The 20,136-nt window shown below is 47.4% G+C and overlaps 1 protein-coding gene across 4 annotated transcripts in view; it reads left to right on the top strand.

The window, feature by feature from the left end:
- Nadk2 (NAD kinase 2, mitochondrial) overlaps positions 1–20,136 on the top strand; it is a 94,707-nt gene that overhangs the window by 16,240 nt on the left and 58,331 nt on the right. For 2 of the 4 annotated variants that reach the window (XM_065452535.2, XM_065452532.2), the window contains exon 3: positions 11,203–11,369. In XM_065452535.2, coding sequence (XP_065308607.2) covers positions 11,203–11,369 — 167 coding nt within the window. Of the gene's footprint in view, positions 1–11,198; positions 11,370–20,136 lie in introns of all 4 variants that reach the window. The other 2 variants (XM_065452531.2, XM_065452533.2) reach the window with 1 other exon arrangement.

Below are 20,136 nucleotides of genomic sequence, written 5' to 3'. Positions count from 1 at the left end.
ACCGAGTTTCGATGCGAAATTGTGACGCTATTAGGCAACAAGTCGACGAAATGCTGTGCGACGACATCATCCAGCCGTCGAAAAGCCCGTGGGCATCTCCTGTAGTCTTGGTGAAGAAAAAGGACAGAACCCTATGTTTCTGCGTCGATTATCGTTAACTTAACAAGATCACGAAGAAGGATGTATACCCCCTTCCACGGATAGACGACACGCATTGGATCGGCTCTGCAATGCTAAATACTTCTCATTGATGGGCCTCAAGTCTCGCTACTGGCAAATAGAAGTCTGTTGTAGCTTCGACGGGGCGGTCGGGTGAAAGGTTTACGGCATGAGGCCTAAACGGCTGGGGCGCGCAGTGACGCAAGAAAGGGCCGGTCTGCTTCAGTCGGGGACCAGACAAAGAATGGATGTTTATTTCTGTGGAGGCAACTTACAGCGTTTGGCGCTGAGTGGCGCCCTGACGTAAACGACCCAAAACCGAAACCAGAAGTTAACACAGGATACCACATCACCTCTCCCTTGAAAGGAAAAATGCTCTACTCGCTCTCCTCACAACAAAAGTAAGTCATGAGTCAAAGAACACATGTTAGCACTGTAACACACATGATTAGTGATGACATCTTTACACAATAGATAATGACATCTTTGGCTTCCCCATTTAAGAAAAACGCACAACATGAAAACTGAATATGAACTATTGCACTCCATTTCTGCAGAGTTTCAGTACCCATCTTGGGAAGATGATGAGATGCAGCTTTGCACACGCAAATCACACATGAAAAAAAAAAAAATTCACAAAGTACAAAAGTAGACAGTACAAACATCTGTGTGCCCCCTGGGACAGCACTGATAGGTGGCTCATTCGCCCTGAGCCTGACTCGAGACAGTCTCTGTGGCTGTCGTGGATTGGGCATTGTGCGTAAAAGTACTTTACATTCCATAATCCCCCCCGTAAGAATGCTAACGACTTTTAATGTTAAAAACTTTTTGGCATGAAAGACAAATTATTATGGCGACTACTACCGTAGTGAAAATGTGCATACATGTTTATGCTGCAAGAAACATAATGTACAAGAAATGTATGGTATCCCTTCTGCGGGGATGCCAAGAAATGAAGAAAAGTGTTCCTACCACTAGGATCCACTGATAAATCTGCAGTATAGCAGTAAGTACAGCGTGCGCATAGCACCATTTATGTTGCCAGAAATCCCCCCATTTGAAGGATACTACTTATGTCATATTCACCTAACAAACATGAAAGGAAATACTTTTGGCGTTAAGAGCCGAATTTGCATGGGAGGGTTGAAACCTCTGTAGACAGTAACCCAAGGCAGCAGGCTACTTGAAAACGTAATCCTTAAACCGTTCCGGAGGTTGTCTATGGCGTGTAGACCTACGGAGGACTGGTTCAGGTAGAGGAGGAACAGCAGAAGTGTTACTCGTACCAGGACTGGAAGGTGTGTCAGAGACCTGAGTGTCTTCAGGGGCAGTCGTCGGGGTAGATGCGGCAGAATCCGGGAGGACAAAGGCATTGCTGGTTTCCCGAATTGGGGAGGAGTGTCGCACAGACATTCAGCAGACTTTTTCTGTACGGGGTTAATTCGGTGGTGGTGGTGAGACAGGTGGTTGCAAAGAAAGCGTTGCAGCAGGAAAGTGAGTACCAGTAGGAACGGGAAGAAAAGGTGGAAAACTATCGTCAAAGGATGTCCCGTCATTGAAATGGCTCCTTTCATTTCTTTCACCCTGATGTACCGAGTACTTCACCAGTTTAGACGCGTTCCAACGCTTGCCATTTTTAAGCTGGAAAGTACTTCGACCTACTTTGCGGTAAATCTTGAACGGACCGGAGTATTTAGGACCAGATTTCCGTGAAGTACGGTACCCTATCCAGATCGCCTGGCTGAAACAGGACATTTGGTTGCGCGGTGACGATCCACATACTTTTTAGTATTTTCCTGCTTTTCACGTACTCTACTCTGCACTTCTGGGTGCAACTTTGGAAAAGCGAATTCAGGATGAATTGAAGGCATGTTTGCAACGTCCAGCCGAGTTCGTGGTTGTCGACTATGGAGCAGCATAGCTGGAGACACACCGGTAGTCATATGTGGAGTAAACCTGTAAATTGCCAAGTATTCTAAGACCGCAAGTCTGAGGTCTCGCTGTTGCAAAATAGCAATCTGTATGAATTCTTTAAGGACACGGTTAAATCTTTCTACCTGGCCATTGGCCTGTGGGTAGTAAAGAGAGGACAAGAAATGCTTAATGCCTCTTTCCTTCAGGAAGTTTTCGAACTGTGCAGAAACAAACTGTGGTCCATTATCGGACACTGTAGCATCAGGAAATCCTTCCCTACTGAATATATGTATGAGTTTGTGCGTGATGGCTTCCGATGTGACGGAAGGCATAGAAGCAACTTCGGGCCACTTGGAATGATAGTCAACCATGACCACAGCAAAACGAGCATACTGTGGAGCATGATCAAGAGGGCCTATTATGTCTGTGGCTAATTTTTCCCATGGTCTTAATGGCCATCCGACAGGTAGTAATGGGGCAAAAGATGGTTTGGCAGATTTATCTGCTTGTTGGCACACAAAGCAGTTTCTCACAAGTTACTCAACTTGCCTATCCATGTGAGGCCACCCGTATATGCCTCTCAATCTGAGCTTGGTTTTCGTGATGCCTAAGTGACCTTCATGAGCAATAGACAGGAGTGTCTGACGCAAGGAAGCAGGAGGAATGATACGTTCACCTCGGAGAAACAGATTATCCATATGGGACAATTCGGACTGTACAGCAGCATACGCCTGTAACTCTGGCGGAAGGTCCGCGGCAGTTCTCCATCCTTTTACTACATTGTCTTTTAATGCTTGGCACACTGGATCTGTCTGTGTGGCTGCTTGGAATTCCTCCTTTGTAATACAAGATGAAACTAAAGACACTATTTCCTCATCTAGTGCTGGTTCACATTCAGGAGGGACCGGTAGGCGTGACAATGCGTCCGCAATGACATTTTGGTCACCTTTACACTACTGAATGGAGAAACTGTAATATAGCAACCTTGCATTCCACCTTGAAATTCTTAATGGTCGCTGTCCAGGACCCTTTAAAGATAGCAATGCAACTAGAGCTTGGTGATCAGTTCCTAGAGTGAACTGTCGACCCCACAAGTAAACATGCCAATGTTCACACGCAAACAGACATGCCAATGCTTCCCTTTCACCTACGGAGTACCGTCGTTCTGCGGAAGATAACGTACGAGAAGCAAAAGCTACTGTAAAGAGCTCATTTCCGCATTTTTGCTGTAGGGCGGCTCCTATGCCAACGTCAGAAGCATCAACCGTCACAACAATAGGCAGATGCGGTTGAAACATGCGTACCACCGGGCGTGATGCAAGTACGTCTTCAATAGCCTGAAAGCTGCATTCAGTATCCCGATCCCAGACAAAGGCTTGTCCTTGCCTTAGGAGTTTCCTTAGCGGTTCCACTACGTCGGCATACTGCGGGATAAATTTAGCATACTATCCCGTGAGGCCCAGAAATGAATGTAGAGCCTTTTAGTTCTTAGGCTGTGGTCCCTCCACGATTGCCTGAATTTTACTATCCATCGGCGAAATGCCGTTTGCGGAAATTTTATGTCCTAGGAAAGTTAATTTTGGGACACTGAATACACACTTGTGGTTAAGCTGCATGCCTGCATTACTTATCCTATAGACAGGACTGTTTGCAAATTTCTGTCGTGGTCACGTTGAGTGTGACCCCATACAAGCACATCGTCAAGGTAGCACAAGGTGCCTGGACAGTCTTTCAGAACAGATGACATGATCTGCTGGAAAGCGGATGGCGCAGATGCCAAACCGAAACACACACGCTTGAAGCGGAAAAGACCGTCATGAGTTATAAAAGTAGTAAGCTCACGGCTTTTCTCGGATAATAAAACCTGATGATAAGCGGACTGCAAGTCCAACTTACTAAAGACAGTAGCACCAGCGAGTCGATGCAACTGTTCGTCAGCTCTCGGTAGTGGAAAGGGTCTTGAAGATCGACGCAAAGTCGAAAGGAAATGTCCTTCTTTCGAGCGACGACGAGCGGAGAAATCCACTCAGACGCAGTGACTCGTTCGATGACATCAGCTGATTCCAGGCGTTGCAGCTCGGCGGAGACTTGCTCTCGGAGAACCAGAGGTAGAGGACGCAGTTTCGCTGAGACTGGTTGCACTGAAGGTCTGAGACGAACGTCGTGGACGAAGCCCTTTACAAGTCCCAATTGCCCTGAGAACAGATAGGCAAACGCTGTTGGAGCGTTGTGCGGAAGAGACGGAGGCTGGACGCCTGGGTCAGCTGGAAGTCCTGATACTTGACATGTGAGCGAATACCCTTGAATGTCAATGCCCAAAGCTTGAATGGCATCTAAGCCCAGAAGGGAAGTGCCTTGGTTCGTGACGTTAAATGTCACTACTGCAGAGTTGTTGCAATACTTGACGAGCACGGAGAAACGTCCTGAATGCAGAATTTCTTGCTGCGAATAATTCTTGAGTCGAAGACTCGAAGGAGATAATGGAAAAAGCTTGAAATGTTCTTCGTATAGGGAGCTGTTCATCAGCGACACCATAGCTTCTGTGTCCATAACCAATTTGAGTGTAGTATTCGCAATGAGGACTTTGGCGCGAATTGTTGCCGGATGGAAATTCGTTGCTTGAATTGTAAGCACAAACGGGACTGTAGAGGCTGATTCTGTATCAGCGGTAATGGTAACAAGCTGCGTTCGAGCAGGAGACTGTTGCTTCGTTCAGTTCCTCGAACGGCAAACCGAAGCGTAATGTTCCACTTTTCCGCACGCACGGTAGGTAACATGCTTTGCCGGACAGGCTGGATCGGATGCGATGTGGTGAGGTGAACCACATGGGTAACAATAGGGTGCGAATTCTCCACTGGCTTCGTAGAGTTCAGGCCGGGCGTCACGTTGGCCAGCCGCTCGAGGATGTGACTGTCTGTCACGCCGTTGATCGCCATCTTGAAGGCGCCGGGTTGAGGGAGAAGGGGGGCGGAGACCACCATCTTGTGCGCCTGGGCGAGGAAGGAGATGGCTGGCAATGCCATCTTGGCGTTGCGTCGAGACGTGCTGAACAGATGAGCTACTGAAGACTTGCAGACCCGCCGCGGTTGCTCAGTGGCTATGGTGTTAGGCTGCTGAGCACGAGGTCGCGGGATCGAATCCCGGCCACGGCGGCCGCATTTCGATGGGGGCGAAATGCGGAAACACCCGTGTACTTAGATTTAGGTGCACGTTAAAGAACCCCAGGTGGTCGAAATTTCCGGAGTCCTCCGCTACGGCGTGCCTCATAATCAGAAAGTGGTTTTGGCACGTAAAACCCCATAATTCAAGACTTGCAGTTCCTTGTCAACTTGCTCTACGCTTCGTCCGATTTTCTCGACTTTCTTGAGCGTGAGGGACAATCCTTCGTATAGTAGCCGTTCTCGTACTCTTTTTGATGCGACGCCTTGGAGGATTTGGTCGCGAAGAGACTCGTCGTGCCAAGCGCCGAACGTACAAGCAGGTGCTAGCCTTTGTAGCGCGGTGACGAAGTCCTGGAAGGTTTCCCCAGGTAGTTGCTTCCTGTCCCGGTAGATAATATGGTGCACCAGGGGATTGGAGCTTTCTTCGTAGTGCTGGTCGAAGATGCAAAGAATGTCTTCGAACGTAGCGGCCATCTGGTCCATTTGCGACGCGAGGTCTTATTAGAGACGCTGCCCCTCAAAGTCTAAATTACTTAGTAAAATGGCTTTCTTCCTCTCGTCTTGTAATGCTTCGCATCCGGTTGCCTGAAGAAAGGTGCAAAAAGAATGTTTCCATGTGAGCCACGGTACCGAAGGAGTACCGGGTAATGCTAGGAAAGGCGGCATAGGGGGTGCGAATGCCATGCTGAGCACCGAGAACAAAGGCGGGGGAGTTGCGGTGGACGACGTCGAAGTAGACGTAGCGTTTTGCATGCCGGAAGCAGGGGAGCAGCAGAAGTAGAAAAGCAAGGGGACTTAAAAAGTAAAGTGAGCGGTTTACCTCGTCGCCAGTTTGTTGCAGCATTGACGGGGTGGCCGGACGAAAGGTTTGCAGCATGAGGCCTAAACGGCCGGGGCGCTCAGCGCCGCAAGAAAGAGCCGGACTGCTTCACTCGAGAACCAGACAAAGAATTAATGTTCATTTCTGCGGAGGCAACTTACAGGAGGCAACTTACAGCGTTTGGCACTGAGTGGTGCCCCTACGTAAACGACCCAAAACCGAAACCAGAAGTTAACACAGGATACGACAAAGTCGACGAGAGAGATCGCGAAATACCGCCTTCGTCAGGCCAGACGGCCTCTGAGTTCAAGGTCATGCCATTCAGACTGTGCTCGGCGCCTGCAATGTTCCAGCACATCATGGACACGGTGTTAGCAGGATTGAAGTGGTAGACGTGTTTTGTTTACTTTAATGACGTTGTTGACTTAGCCGGAAATTTCAACCATCACCTTAGGCAGTTTGCGATAGTAGAGGCCATCAAATCATCAGGCCTCACTCTGAAGCCGGAAAAGTGCTGCTTCACTTACGAAGTGCTTCTGTTCCTATGTCATGTCATCGGCAAATCTGGAGTCCACCCTGACCCGCAGAAGACAGCTGCCATCGCAAAGTTCCATCGTAGCCCATTGACAAGAAGGCAGTGCGTAGATTCCTTGGCATGTGTGCCTACTATAGGCGCTTCGTCAAGGACTTTTTATGCATCGCGAAGCCACTAACACATCTAACCAAATGCAATGTCGAGTTCAAGTGGGAAACGCCGCAGGCCGACGCATTTCAAGAACTCACATGACGCATGCAGTCGCTGCCCGTACTTGCACACTTTGACGAGGACACCGATATCGAAATCCACTCTGACGCCAGTAGCCTAGGCCTCGGTGCCGTCCTAGTCCAGAAGAAAGATTGACTTGAACAGGTGATATCTTATGCTAGCCGGTCGCTGTCAAAAGCGGAAGGCAATTATTCTATGACTGAAAAGGAATGCTTCGCCATCATTTGGGCTACAGCGAAATTCCGCCCTTACCTCTATGGCAGGCCATTCAAAGTCGTCAGCGACCATCACGCATTGTGTTGGCTAGCTAACTTAAAGGGCCCTTCAGGAAGAATGGCGCGGTGGAGCCTCAGACTGCAAGAATATGACGTCACTGTAATATACAAGTCCGGAAGAAAACACTCTGACGCCGACTGCTTATCATGCGTCCCCATTGATCCCCCGCCGCAAGGCGACAAGGACGACTCATTCCTTGGAATAATAAGCGCGGAAGACTTCACTAAACAGCAGCGAGCAGACCCGGAGCTAAAAGGCCTCGTCGAGTACTTGGAAGGGAACACTGACGTTGTCCCTAGGGCATTTGGGCGCGGGTTGTCTTCGTTCACGCTACAAAACAACCTGCTCATGAAGAACTTCTCATCAGTCCGCGCCAACAGCCTTCTTGTTGTACCGTCAGCGCTGCGTCCAGAAATCCTACACGCCCTACACGACGATCCAACCGCTGGGCACCTCAGATTCTCCTGGACCTGTCGAGGATACAGGAAAGGTATTACTGGCCACGTCTGACCGCCGACGTCGTCCGTTACATCAAGACATGCCGAGACTGTCAATGACGCAAGACACCACCGACAAGGCCAGCAGGATTACTACAGCCGATCGAACCTCCTCGTCGACCATTCCAGCAGATTGGGATGGATTCGTTGGGGCCGTTTCCGACGTCAACATCCGGGAATAACTGGATCGTCGTGGCAACGGACTACCTCACCCGTTTTGCTGAAACTAAAGCTCTACCAAAAGGCAGCGCAGTCGAAGTGGTGAAATTTTTCGTCGAGAATATCCTGCTGCGACATGGTGCCCCAGAAGTCCTAATCACCGGCAGAGGAAGGGCTTTTACAGCAGAGGTCACCCAAGCCATTCTGCAGTACAGCCAGACAAGCCACAGGAGGACAACTGCCTACCATCCGCAGACGAATGGTCTCACGGAGCGCCTGAACAAGACGCTTGCCGACATGCTAGCAATGTACGTCGACGTCGAACACAAGACGTGGGACGCGGTCCTGCCGTACGTAACCTTTGCGTACAACACGGCGGTGCAAGAAACAACACAGATCACGCCGTTTAAGCTGGTTTACGGCAGGAACCCGACGATGACTCTCGACGCATGTTACCGCACGTTACCGACGAAGAAAATCTTGACGTCGCTACCTATCTCCAGCGCGCCGAAGAAGCCCGACAGCTTGCCTGCCTAAGGATCAAAAACCAACAGCGTACCGACAGGCGACACTACAACCTCTGATGATGCTACGTCGAGTACCAGCCCGGCGGCCGTGTTTGGGTTTGGACCCCGATACGCCGACGAGAACTGAGTGAGAAACTATTGTGATGCTATTTCGGACCTCACCAAGTCACCCGGCGTATTGGCACACTGGACTATAAGGTCATGCCAGACGGCATTTCGCATTCACAGCGGCACCACGCTTGGCCTGAAGTGGTCCATGTGGTGCGTCCCAAACCCTTTTATGCACGCTGACAAACTTCCTTATATTGTTGTTTTCTTTGCTACCAGTGCTTTTCTTTATTACTTTCGTTTGTTTGCAGTATCGGGCCGATGCTTTTTAAGAGGGGAGTATTGACACGTGTACTTATCTTTGTCGGGCGACCACGTTTCGCTGCATAACAAATGTTATCACACAGCGCAGGACGCGCCTGCATGCATCGGAAGTTTCTGGAATGTTATCGATGATTCCATCCGCTTTCTGCCACCGAACCTTGTGTAAGCAGATTACATGTATACACAAAGCGAATGGTGTAGAACTTTGTGGAAGACACGTGCGACCCAGCGATTACTCTGGGACATTTAACGACTGATGTATAAAAGCGGACGTGCTTGGCCTGCTGATCAGATTTTGACGATCGCTGACTGTGTTCGCCGCTGTCACCATTCTTTAGATGTAGCCTGTTTTTGTGGGCACAGGTTTACCCAATAAAAGTTAGTTTCATCTTCCACAGTATTGCTACTGTGTTCTTTATATGTCACCACCACGTGACTCTGTTGCTCAGCACAAGACGCACCTACAGTGTCTGAAAATTTTTGAATGGTGTCGCGGATTATTTAGCAAAAAAATCTTGTTGCGCTGTGAATGCACTGCATGGATGCAACAGAAGAGAATGCACTGCATGAATAGTGGTGTGAATTCTGAAATGCAAGTAAGTGCGACCAATTGTTCTGGAATATGGTGTGATAGGTGTACAAATAAACAATGCACCTGACCTGTATGTCATATTCCTACGACAAACAATTGTGCTCACTGCTATTGTGATTAGGGGTTTAGCCCTAAACAAGACAGGAGAATTAGTAAATACAAGGACAAGCCCTTACTGCCAACTGAAATTTGTTGCTTGAAACTGGGGTTATACACTGACAAAAAAGTGACAGAAATGTGACATCAGAGGTGCTCCGGAGCTACATGAAGGTCTACGTTTGCAACCGCCTTGTGACCATTTTCAAGAGGTTTGTACCGCTAAGGGTAAAGCTCTCCCCCACTCGCGGGAAGAGTTCAGTGCACAGCTGCACTGAAGGTGTCTGCTCTTGCTTATGTGGGACACATGGGAGCGTGGGAAATATGAACCTTCATAATTCCCACATGCTTGATTTGTTATTGCATCAATGTTATGACGCATTCTGCATTAGTGATTTTACAACTGGGCATACAGATTAGGTTGCGCAAACTTCACATATCGGCCACTGTTATGAATTTATCCTAGAATGGCCGATGACATGAGTGCCATGTCTCCAGTGGTTCATGATGTGAAGTATATCATCTGTTGGCAATCCATCTAGAAGAAATTGTGCTTACTGCAGCATAATTAGAAAAACTTTTTCAGCCCAAGATTCTGGCAATGTAGAAGACAGGACAACAGAAATTAGTGAAATGGCACAGGTGCCCAACTCCTAATCAACCAGCCCAGCACTGCACCTTAATTTTATAGATCACGCAGCCATCATTTCAGTGTCAGAGCCTCTTCATTTGGGGCTATGTATGCAAGAATACATGGCTTGAATGAAAGCTTCAATCCATAAATAATGTATAATAAAAGATAAATGGAGCACTCACTTAATAGGTGCATTGAGAAATCGGCATGTTCCGGTTATAACACAAAAAATGATAGAAAAGAAGTAATAAGTAATGGCAGTGTAGGAAGCGTGCCTTGAATATTCATTCATGCTTGTGTGTGTGCGCATTTCCTTTTCACCCAAACCTGCACAGCTGCACTGCCATCATCGTACACGTCGCCAATTGTTGCGTGGTGCTAGTGTGATTGACATATCCTTCATCTCAATCCGTGGCACTTATGACGAGTGCTGTCACTGAGTGCTGATAATGGGAAGGGGGGACAGACGTTCAGTGCGTGCAAGGTAGTGATTGCGTTTGTTTACCTTGGCTTGTCAGTCAATGCTATTGGCTCATTCTGCACTGCAGCTTACGTAAATGCTATGTTGATGTAATTATATGCGGGTGTTTTTGTTGGTACAAGCAGGTCTGGTTTTCATGCTCGTTTAAAAATGTGCAGGAATACCCTATAATTTGCCTAAAGGACTGGTGTTGCTAGATGGGCTAGTTGGTTGCTATATCTGTTATTTGTGTTACCAACATAACACATAAACAAGACACCTAGTGACACAAAGGACACACCAGTGTTTGTTGTGTCAGTGCGTTCTTTTTGTGTTCTGTTCATACTGCACTGCTAACTTTGATCAAAAATGTCCTTTGAGGTCACTGGTACCATTTGAGGTTGCCACTGAAGGTGTCGTCTGGTGATTCAAGTGTTGTAATTGCGAATTGCAAGGAAGTTAGCGTTGTACTCAGTGCATGGGTGTATTACTGAAGCTATTTTACATCTAGACAACACTACATGCAGAATGATTACTTATATTGATACGTTTCTTTTTGTTACACTTTCTTGCTGTCAAGAACATGTGCGCTGACGTCGCACTTTTTGTTTTAGAGGCTAAAGTAGGAGTAGAGAAAACTGAAACTGCTAGTGTACATATTAAATGAACACTCAGTGCAATGTCCCACCACAAAGCTTCGCTTTCTTTTTTTCTTGTATGTTTTAGAGGTGGGCCATTGTGAACATCAAGTGTTTGTGATCGCAGGGAGAATGGCATTGAGACACGCCTTGTGGACCGGTTTGAATACACAGACAGCAACATCGACTGGGCAGACGTCATCTTCACGACAGGTGGCGATGGCACGTTCCTCATGGCGGCCAGCAAGATCCACACACGTGACAAACCCATCATAGGCATCAACAGTGATCCTTCCAGGTTAGTAACGGATGCATAGAATTCCTTACAATATTACCTCGAGTGAAAACTGGTGCTGCGACACTGTTGTATGCATGGCAATGCTGGGAGTTAGTGGCTTCGGATTGGCATCGTTCTTGGAGAGCCAGGACACCTAGAGGCACGCCTGACTGGCACTATTCCATCTGCAAGAATGATCCGTCCTCTGCTGAACCAGCAGATAAAAATATGTTTCAACTTTAATATAACACAAAAACACATTATGTTCAATCATGAGGACTTGTGCTTGGATGTACAATTACAGTCAACAAATGATTTTTCTGACTCCCTAGGGACTACTAAAAGGTCCAAAAAAACAAATGCATGCCTTTAACTGCCTTCAAGAGCTCAAATCGCCAGAGCCACATCTGAAATCATTTTAACCCTTTCAATGTCACTGACATACCGATATGTTTCCACGTTTCTATCTCGCCATGCCACTGATGTTGGATAGGATGGTGAGGACCACACACCAAGAAAATGTTTGTCATTATCTGTGTAATTTTTCCCCTTCTGCTTAACCATAAATAAACTGGTATGTTGGTTTTATAAGATCTGATAAAGAAACCTGGCACTAGAGGTGCGTCACCTCTGAACTAACCTGACACTGAGAGGGTTAAAAGCCTGCCAGTGCACTGATTATGTACAATCTATGCTCGTTACAACGTACCCGTGTACAAAGACTTTCGGATATAACAGACCATATTTCAGCCTTGGTTTGTTCTACCTGTTTTATTAATGCAGCAAAGTCTGCTTTTAAAACAGACCGTGCTGCAATGGACTATCAGCTACAGTGGACAAAATTAGCAGCAATTTTTGTCAAAATCGGGCCTATGAAACGGACTTTTGCCGTGTTGACACGGCCTGGCAGCTGACTTGCGAGAGTCAGCCAACGATCGTGGCTCTATATTTTGTGTGCGCATGAGGGAGGGAGAGAGGGAGGGAGGGAAGCAAGGCAAGCAAGGCAAAAGCACGGCATCTCTGGCGCGTGAGGCACGATGGCGGAGCAAGGGAAAGGAAGGGTTCTATTCCAGTGGCTGCTGTGAATGGCGTGGGGGCTTAAGTGATCTGCGACGTGGACAAAAATGTGCACCCGCACGGGCACCGTATCTTGAAAGCGATCTGCGACGTGGACAGAATGCACAGCCGCGCGAGCATCGTATCTTGAAAGCAATCTGCGACGTGGACAAAATGCACGCCTGCACGGGCGCCGTATCTTGAAAGCGATCTGTGATGTGGACAAAGTGCACGCCCGCACGGACATCGCATCTTGAAAGCGATCTGCGATGCGGACAAAGTACGTGCCCACACGGGTGCCGTATCTTGAAAGTGATCTGAGATGTGGACAAAATGCGCACTTGCGTGTGCACCGTATCTTGAAAGCAATCTGCGATGTGGACAAAGTGTGCACCCATGCGGGCACCGTTTCTTGGAAGCGATCTGCGATGTGGACAAAATGCACGCCCGCATGGGTGCCGCATCCTGAAGGTGATCTGCGATTTAGACAAAGTGCACCCAGTGCTGGTAGCTTCGTAGGCACTATGCTTTCAACGTTTTGTTCGTGTTGAAGCGAGACAGCACGAAAGTCAATTCACTTGTTCACTTGCTGCTGCTGCCATGCTCATCTTGCTTAATTTGCTATCATAATCGATGCTTAACCTTTTGTGCGAAACTGCGACTTTTTTGTTTCTTTATTACTTTGAATGTTCGCCACTCACTGTTTGCAATAAAGTTGTTGGACATTGCGACGAAAGTTTCGGAAGTGAGGTGTCCCGAATATTGTACTTTGAATAAAATATACATTTTTTGTTGGACTATCAGGGTCCGTTGTAACAAGAGTCGACTGTATCTCAGTAATTGTCTTGGGACAGGAAACGGCAGGAGTGCGTGGGTGTGCCCCCGCTGCATTATCGTGCTGCTACCGAAAATTTACATCAACAGCAAAGTAGAATGCAGTTGGCTAGTGTAATATTAGCTCTGTGTTTGTCTGGTTGAGCTCTGCACCACCAGATGGCTGCACCATGCAGACCATCCGCGTTTGCAGCTCCACTCATCCAGTAATATGGCCAGTCCACTTGCATTTATTGGATTACCGGACACGCTAAAACTCTCTAAAGTTGCGTAAAAGGAAGTTCGTGATATCATTCATGCAACTCTGTGACAGGGCTTGGGAATTCGTGTAGTGCATGGCTTAATCGGTAGCCACAGCTATCCATTTGTTTCCCAAGGTGTATATGGGAGAAGGGACGAAACGTCTTGTCCAATGTGAAAGAATGGTTCTGTGGGCATGTTGATTGACTGAAGGTGACCAGTAGTCAGCAGCAGGGCATTTTGCAATGTAGGCATGATTCACAAGTGGCTACATAAAGGCGGACAGAGTGTGCAAGGCCTGTCCAAAAAAAACTACAACAGACATGCTCATAAGTATGAGATATGTGGAGATGTCCAACAGTGAGTGAATCATGAAGTTTGGTGAGGCCACTCTGGCGTAAGTTTCTAGAGAGGATAAGAAGGTCCGGTCTGTCATTTAGGTTATTGCAGTGGTGTAGGATACTTTCCTGAAGCACAAATTTGCAGACGGATGCGTCATTAAGCGATGATTCCAGGCGATTGATGATTTCTCACAAAAAAGGGTTCGCGACAACAATGGGTTCTGTTCTTCACCAATGTGAATATAGTCTGATGCAGAAGAAATAGAATGGGTGGTGGGCTCGTCAGCATTCTGAGGGTTGTCAACAAGATACGGGGGCAAGTATTCTGCATCCTGGTGGAGGCGCATCCTTGTAGTCTTTTCAAACATGATAGACCTGCTTTTGGTCAATGAGCAATGCTCCGTGCCGTAGCAATATCATCACCATCATCATCATAAGTATCATCATCAGCCTATTTTGTGTCCACTACAGGACAAAGGCCTCTCCCTGTGTTCTTCAATTACCCCCTGTCCTGCGCCAACCGATTCCGACTAGCAATATAGCCATGCATACTACCCATAAGATGCGTTGGTGACTGGCTCTGTTCTCTATAGAATTACACAATTAAACAACAAACGATACCTAAATTTCCTCACTGCAGCAAATATATTACTTCAAGCGGATACCCTATTTACTCGTGTAATGAACACTGTCACAGACCAGCGCCAACCTTGTCATATATATTTCTTTAGAGTGCGTTTCGGGCCTCCCGTTCAGAAGCTACGGGAGGAGGCCGCGAGAGAGGGCTCAGAGGACCACCTGGGGTCGAAGGGCATCTGGAGACAGTCGGCTTTGTGAGCCACACAAGCGGCTGTTCTTTGAAGGTGGCTTCGCTGTCCCCTTCGACGGAGAGGGGGGCTTGGCCATGGTGTCAGGTTACCAGAGCGAAGCAGGCAGAGCGTACGGTGAAGAGAGTTGTGCGCTCTGTGTCCACTGTTGGTCGCTTCCACTGGTCGGGATTGCGGGGACAGCTGGGCCACAAATCGACAGAGCGCGTGCCGTCTTCGGTGGCACCGAGAAGAACGCTCATAATCGCTGGGCACAGCACTGTCTTTGACCAGCGTCTTCCGCCGGCTCGTTAGCAGTTTGGTGAGAAGAGATACAGTCGGTTGGAAGCAGGCAGCGAAGAAGGTTGTGCGAGTCTTTGCAGCGTGCGGGGCTGAATTCCTGCCACCGACGTGCACGCTTCATCGCACCAGGCCTGCCACCTTAGAGTCATCGCCGCGACGACTGCCACCCGAGCCTTCCCAATTCTTCGCCTGAGCTCCGATATGGTCTGTCCGCCGGCTTGCCCTCTTTATTCTGTTAGCTGACAATGACTCGTGTGCCTCTAAACTCATTCCTTTGTTTTTGTTGTAACCCTGCCTGATTATTGTGTGTCCTGGTCGCGTTTGTTTTGTTCATTCCGCTGTTAAATTCTTTGTTCTCTTATTGTCCTTGATCAGTCCTGTATATGATTAAATGCTTTGTTATCTCCTTTCAACGAGTTGCTACATGATTGCCAACGCACTGATACCTGAGCGCCTTGCTTGGGCTGATGATCATCATCAGCAGCAGCAGCAGCAGCAGCCTGGTTACGCCCACTGCAGGGCAAAGGCCTCTCCCATACTTCTCCAACTACCCCGGTCATGTACTAATTGTGGCCATGTTGTCCCTGAGAACTTCTTAATCTCATCCGCCCACCTAACTTTCTGCCGTCCCCTGCTACGCTTCCATTCCCTTGGAATCCAGTCCGTAACCCTTCACGACCGTCGGTTATCTTCCCTTCTCATTACATGTCCTGCCCATGCCCATTTCTTTTTCTTGATTTCAACTAAGATGTCGTTAACTCGCGTTTGTTCTTTTTTCTTATCCCTTAATGTTACACCCATAATTCTTTTCATAAGTCGTTGCGTCGTCCTGAATTTAAGTAGAACTCTTTTTGTAAGCCTCCAGGTTTCTGCCCCGTACGTGAGTACTGGTAAGACACAGTTATTATACACTTTTCTCTTGAGGGATAATGGCAACCTGCTGTTCATGATCTGAGAATGCCTGCCAAACGCACCCCAGCCCATTCTTATTCTTCTGATTATTTCAGTCTCATGATCCGGATCCGCGGTCACTACCTGTCCTAAGTAGATGTATTCCCTTACCACTTCCAGTGCCTCGCTACCTATGGTAAACTGCTGTTTCTATTCCGAGACTATTAAACATTACTTTAGTTTTCTGCAGATAAATTTTTAGACCCACCCTTCTGCTTTGCCTCTCCAGGTCAGTGAGTATGCATTGCAGTAGGTCCCCTGAGTTACTAAGCGAGGCAATGTGATCAGCGAATCGCAAGTTACTAAGGTATTCTCCATTAACTCTTATCCCCAATTCTTCCCAATCCAGGTCTCTGAATACCTCCTGTAAACACGCTGTGAATAGCATTGGAGAGATCGTATCTCCCTGCCTGACGCCTTTCTTTATTGGGATTTTGTTGCTTTCTTTATGGAGGGCTACGGTGGCTGTGGAGCCACTATAGATATCTTTCAGTATTTTTACATAGGGCTCATCTGCACCGTGACTCCCTAATTCCTCCATGACTGCTGAGGTTTCGACTGAATCAAACGCTTTCTCGTAATCAATGAAAGCTATGTATGAGGGTTGGTTATATTCCGCACATTTCTCTATCACCTGATTGATAGTGTGAATATGGTCTATTGTTGAGTAGCCTTTACGGAATCCTGTCTGGTCTTTTGGTTGACAGAAGTCTAAGGTGCTCCTGATTCTATTTGCGATTACCTTAGTAAATACTTTGTAGTAAACGGACAGTAAGCTGATTGGTCTATAATTTTTCAAGTCTTTGGCGTCCTCTTTCTTATGAATTAGGGTTATGTTAGTGTTCTTCCAAGATTCCGGTACGCTCAAAGTCATGAGGCATTGCGTATTCAGAGTGGCCAGTTTTTCTAGAACAATCTGCCCACCATCCTTCAACAAATCTGCTGTTACCTGATCCTCCCCCGCTGCCTTCCCCCTTTGCATAGCTCCCAAGGCTTTCTTTACTTCTTCCGGCGTTACTTGCGAGATTTCAAATTCCTCTAGACTATTCTCTCTCACATTATTGTCGTAGGTGCTACTGGTACTGTATAAATCTCTATAGAACTCCTCAGCCAGTTGAACAATCTCATTCATATTAGTAACGATATTGCCGGCTTTGTCTCTTAACTCATACATCTGATTCTTGCCTATTCCTAGTTTTTTCTTCACTGCTTTTAGGCTTCCTCCGTTCCTGAGAGCATGTTCAATTCTATCCATATTATAGTTCCTGATGTCCGCTGTCTTACGCTTGTTGATTAACTTAGAAAGTTCTGCCAGTTCTATTCTAGCTGTAGGGTTAGAGGCTTTCATACATTGGCGTTTCTTGATCAGATCTTTCGTCTCCTGCGATAGCTTACTGGCATCCTGTCTAACGGAGTTACCACCGACTTCTATTGCACACTCCTTAATGATGCCCATAAGATTGTCGTTCATATCTTCAACATTAAGGTCCTCTTCCTGAGTTAAGGCCGAATGCCTGTTCTGTAGCTTGATCTGGACTTCCTCTGTTTTTCCTCTTACCGCTAACTCATTGATTGGCTTCTTATGTACCAGTTTCTTCCGTTCCCTCCTCAAGTCTAGGCTAATTCGAGCTCTTACCATCCTGTGGTCACTGCAGCGCACCTTGCCGAGCACGTCCACATCTTGTATGATGCCAGGGTCAGCGCAGAGTATAAAGTCTATTTCATTTCTAGTCTCGCCATTCGGGCTCCTCCACGTCCACTTTCGGCAGTCCCGCTTGCGAAAGAAGGTATTCATTGTCCGCATATTACTCTGTTCTGCAAACTGTACTAATAACTTTCCCCTGATATTCGTAGAGCCTATGCCATATTCCCCGCTGACTTGTCTCCAGCCTGCTTCTTGCCTACCCTGGCATTGAAGTCCCCCATCAGTATAGTGTATATTGTTTTGACTTTACCCATCGCCGATTCCACGTCTTCATAGAAGCTTTCAACTTCCTCCTGGTCATCATGACTGGATGTAGGGGCATAGACCTGTACAACCTTCAATTTGTACCTGTTATTAAGTTTCACAACAAGACCTGCCACCCTCTCGTTAATGCTATAGAATTCCTATATGTTACCAGTTATATCCTTGTTAATCAGGAATCCGACTCCTAGTTCTCATCTCTCCGCTAAGCCCCGGTAGCACAGGACGTGCCCGCCTTTTAGCACTGTATATGCTTCTTTCGTCCTCCTAACTTCACTGAGCCCTATTATATCCCATTTACTGCCCTCTAATTCCTCCAATAGCACTGCTAGACTTGCCTCACTAGGTAACGTTCTAGCGTCAAACGTAGCCAGGTTCAGATTTTAATAGTGGCCTGTCCGGGCTGACCAACCTGAATAAATGTTGTACAAAACCTCTTGCTTGTAGGCCGGGGTGAAGCATAAATCAGACCCCAGTGCTTCGTCGCCTTCAACGAGTTGCTTCGTGATTGCCGGCGCGCCGATACCCGAGCGCCTTGCTCGGGCTGACCAACCCTGAATAAATAAATGTATGCAGATTACATACTTTTCTCTGACATAATAGAGCGCGTGCGCAGGATGCGCGGTCGGGTGCAGCGCACAGGAGAGTCTAAGTGACGAAGGGGTGGCCGGCACTTGATCGGCATAGTGGTCATAGTCGGGCATAGTCTCGAATTCGCATGTCTGTGGCTCGCTTTTCTGCCTGCCTTCGATTTCGGTGTGTGTGATGGGCCTTAAGTCTTCATACAGCTGCAGCAGGACATAATTATCTGCTCACAAAACGAAACTGCTGATCAGACACTAATAAACTTTGACATGCCGATGAGCAGGACGGTTGAGAAAAGAGACCCACACAGTGTGCTTATCAAAACAGGTGTGTGCTTCAACGTGATTCTTGCGATAACGGCAGACAGCTGGAAATGGTTCGTTACAGCGCAATACAAGACAAGGACACAAGAAGGTATAAAAATGACGACACGGCGCGGTGGAGCCATGCAGACGTGCAGTAATTGTGCGGGTGGCTCCAGCCTTCCGTTGGACATTCAAGAAGGTTGTGCAAAATTCTCAAGTTCGAGTGCTGGCGACAGGTTAGAACTTTTAAAGACTTACTTCGAATCGCATGTGCGAATCCTCTGGAGAGTTCCCCACCTTCACGCCAATATGGGCAGTGGTGCAACTTTGGAGGTTGGAATGCGCAACAGTTTGACGATACACACAGAAGAGACACACACCACAGAGCGCTACTTGCAACTATCGTTTTATTCCCTTGTCAGTGGAATAAATACAGGAAGATACTCAGGGGGGAGGGCGGTAGCGACAAAACAAACAAACAAACAAAAAACTAAAATAGTTTTGACAAATATTGCCATCTACCAATGCCAAGCCGGCTTTGTCATGCGATCATTTTCGCTGCACTCATCACAAAAAAAACCCGGATACGAAATTTCCGATTAGCGCTTGAGGAAATCTAATTCCTTTGCACTAAGGGAAACTGAGGGCGTGCTCACGCACATACTACCCAAACGCGCAATCTCAGCAGCTTCGATTATCTCCCGCGTTATTTGGCTGCCATCTTTGCTCACAATCTTACAATTCTTGAATAATGGCCGACATCCGCAATCTCTACAATGTATCCCAAGGTGTCCGGTGACTGTTCTTGAAACGTTATAATCATGTTCCTTTAATCTTTCGTTTAAACATCGTCCAGTCTGACCGATGTACTTTCTGCCGCACTGAAGTGGAATGGAATATACCACTCCCTCAGCGCAGTCGACGAACTTCTTTCTGTGTTGTGTTTCACAACCTCGTTTCTGTGTGGCACCTGGGTTAACCTTTGCACACATGCTCAGCAATTTCTCCGGTGCGGAAAACACCACTTTTACCTCGCATCTTTTACCAATTTGTTTTGTCGCTACCGCCCTCCCCCCTGAGTATCTTCCTGTATTTATTCCACTGACAAGGGAATAAAAGGATACAGTAGTTGCAAGTAGCGCTCTGTGGTGTGTGTCTCTTCTGTGTGTATCGTCAAACTGTTGCGCATTCCAACCTCCAATATGCTATACCAACACGCCCAGTCGTCAACCTTGGCAAGTTTCAGTGGTGCAACATTGCCGATTCTGCCAGTGAATTTTTATGGCGCGCTGTTCGACCTACACTCTCGGTGAAGAAAAAAGAACAGGTTCAGGGCCATGCGCTTAACCTGAGCATGATTGCTATACCGGAAGAACATAAGCACATTTTGGGTCTCGGCCC

This window comes from Dermacentor albipictus, chromosome 9 (genome assembly GCF_038994185.2).
Source record: "Dermacentor albipictus isolate Rhodes 1998 colony chromosome 9, USDA_Dalb.pri_finalv2, whole genome shotgun sequence".
Taxonomy (NCBI): Eukaryota; Metazoa; Arthropoda; class Arachnida; order Ixodida; family Ixodidae; genus Dermacentor; species Dermacentor albipictus.
The sequence above is the reverse complement of the archived record's forward strand: the minus strand, read 5'-3'. Positions and strand labels throughout refer to the sequence as shown.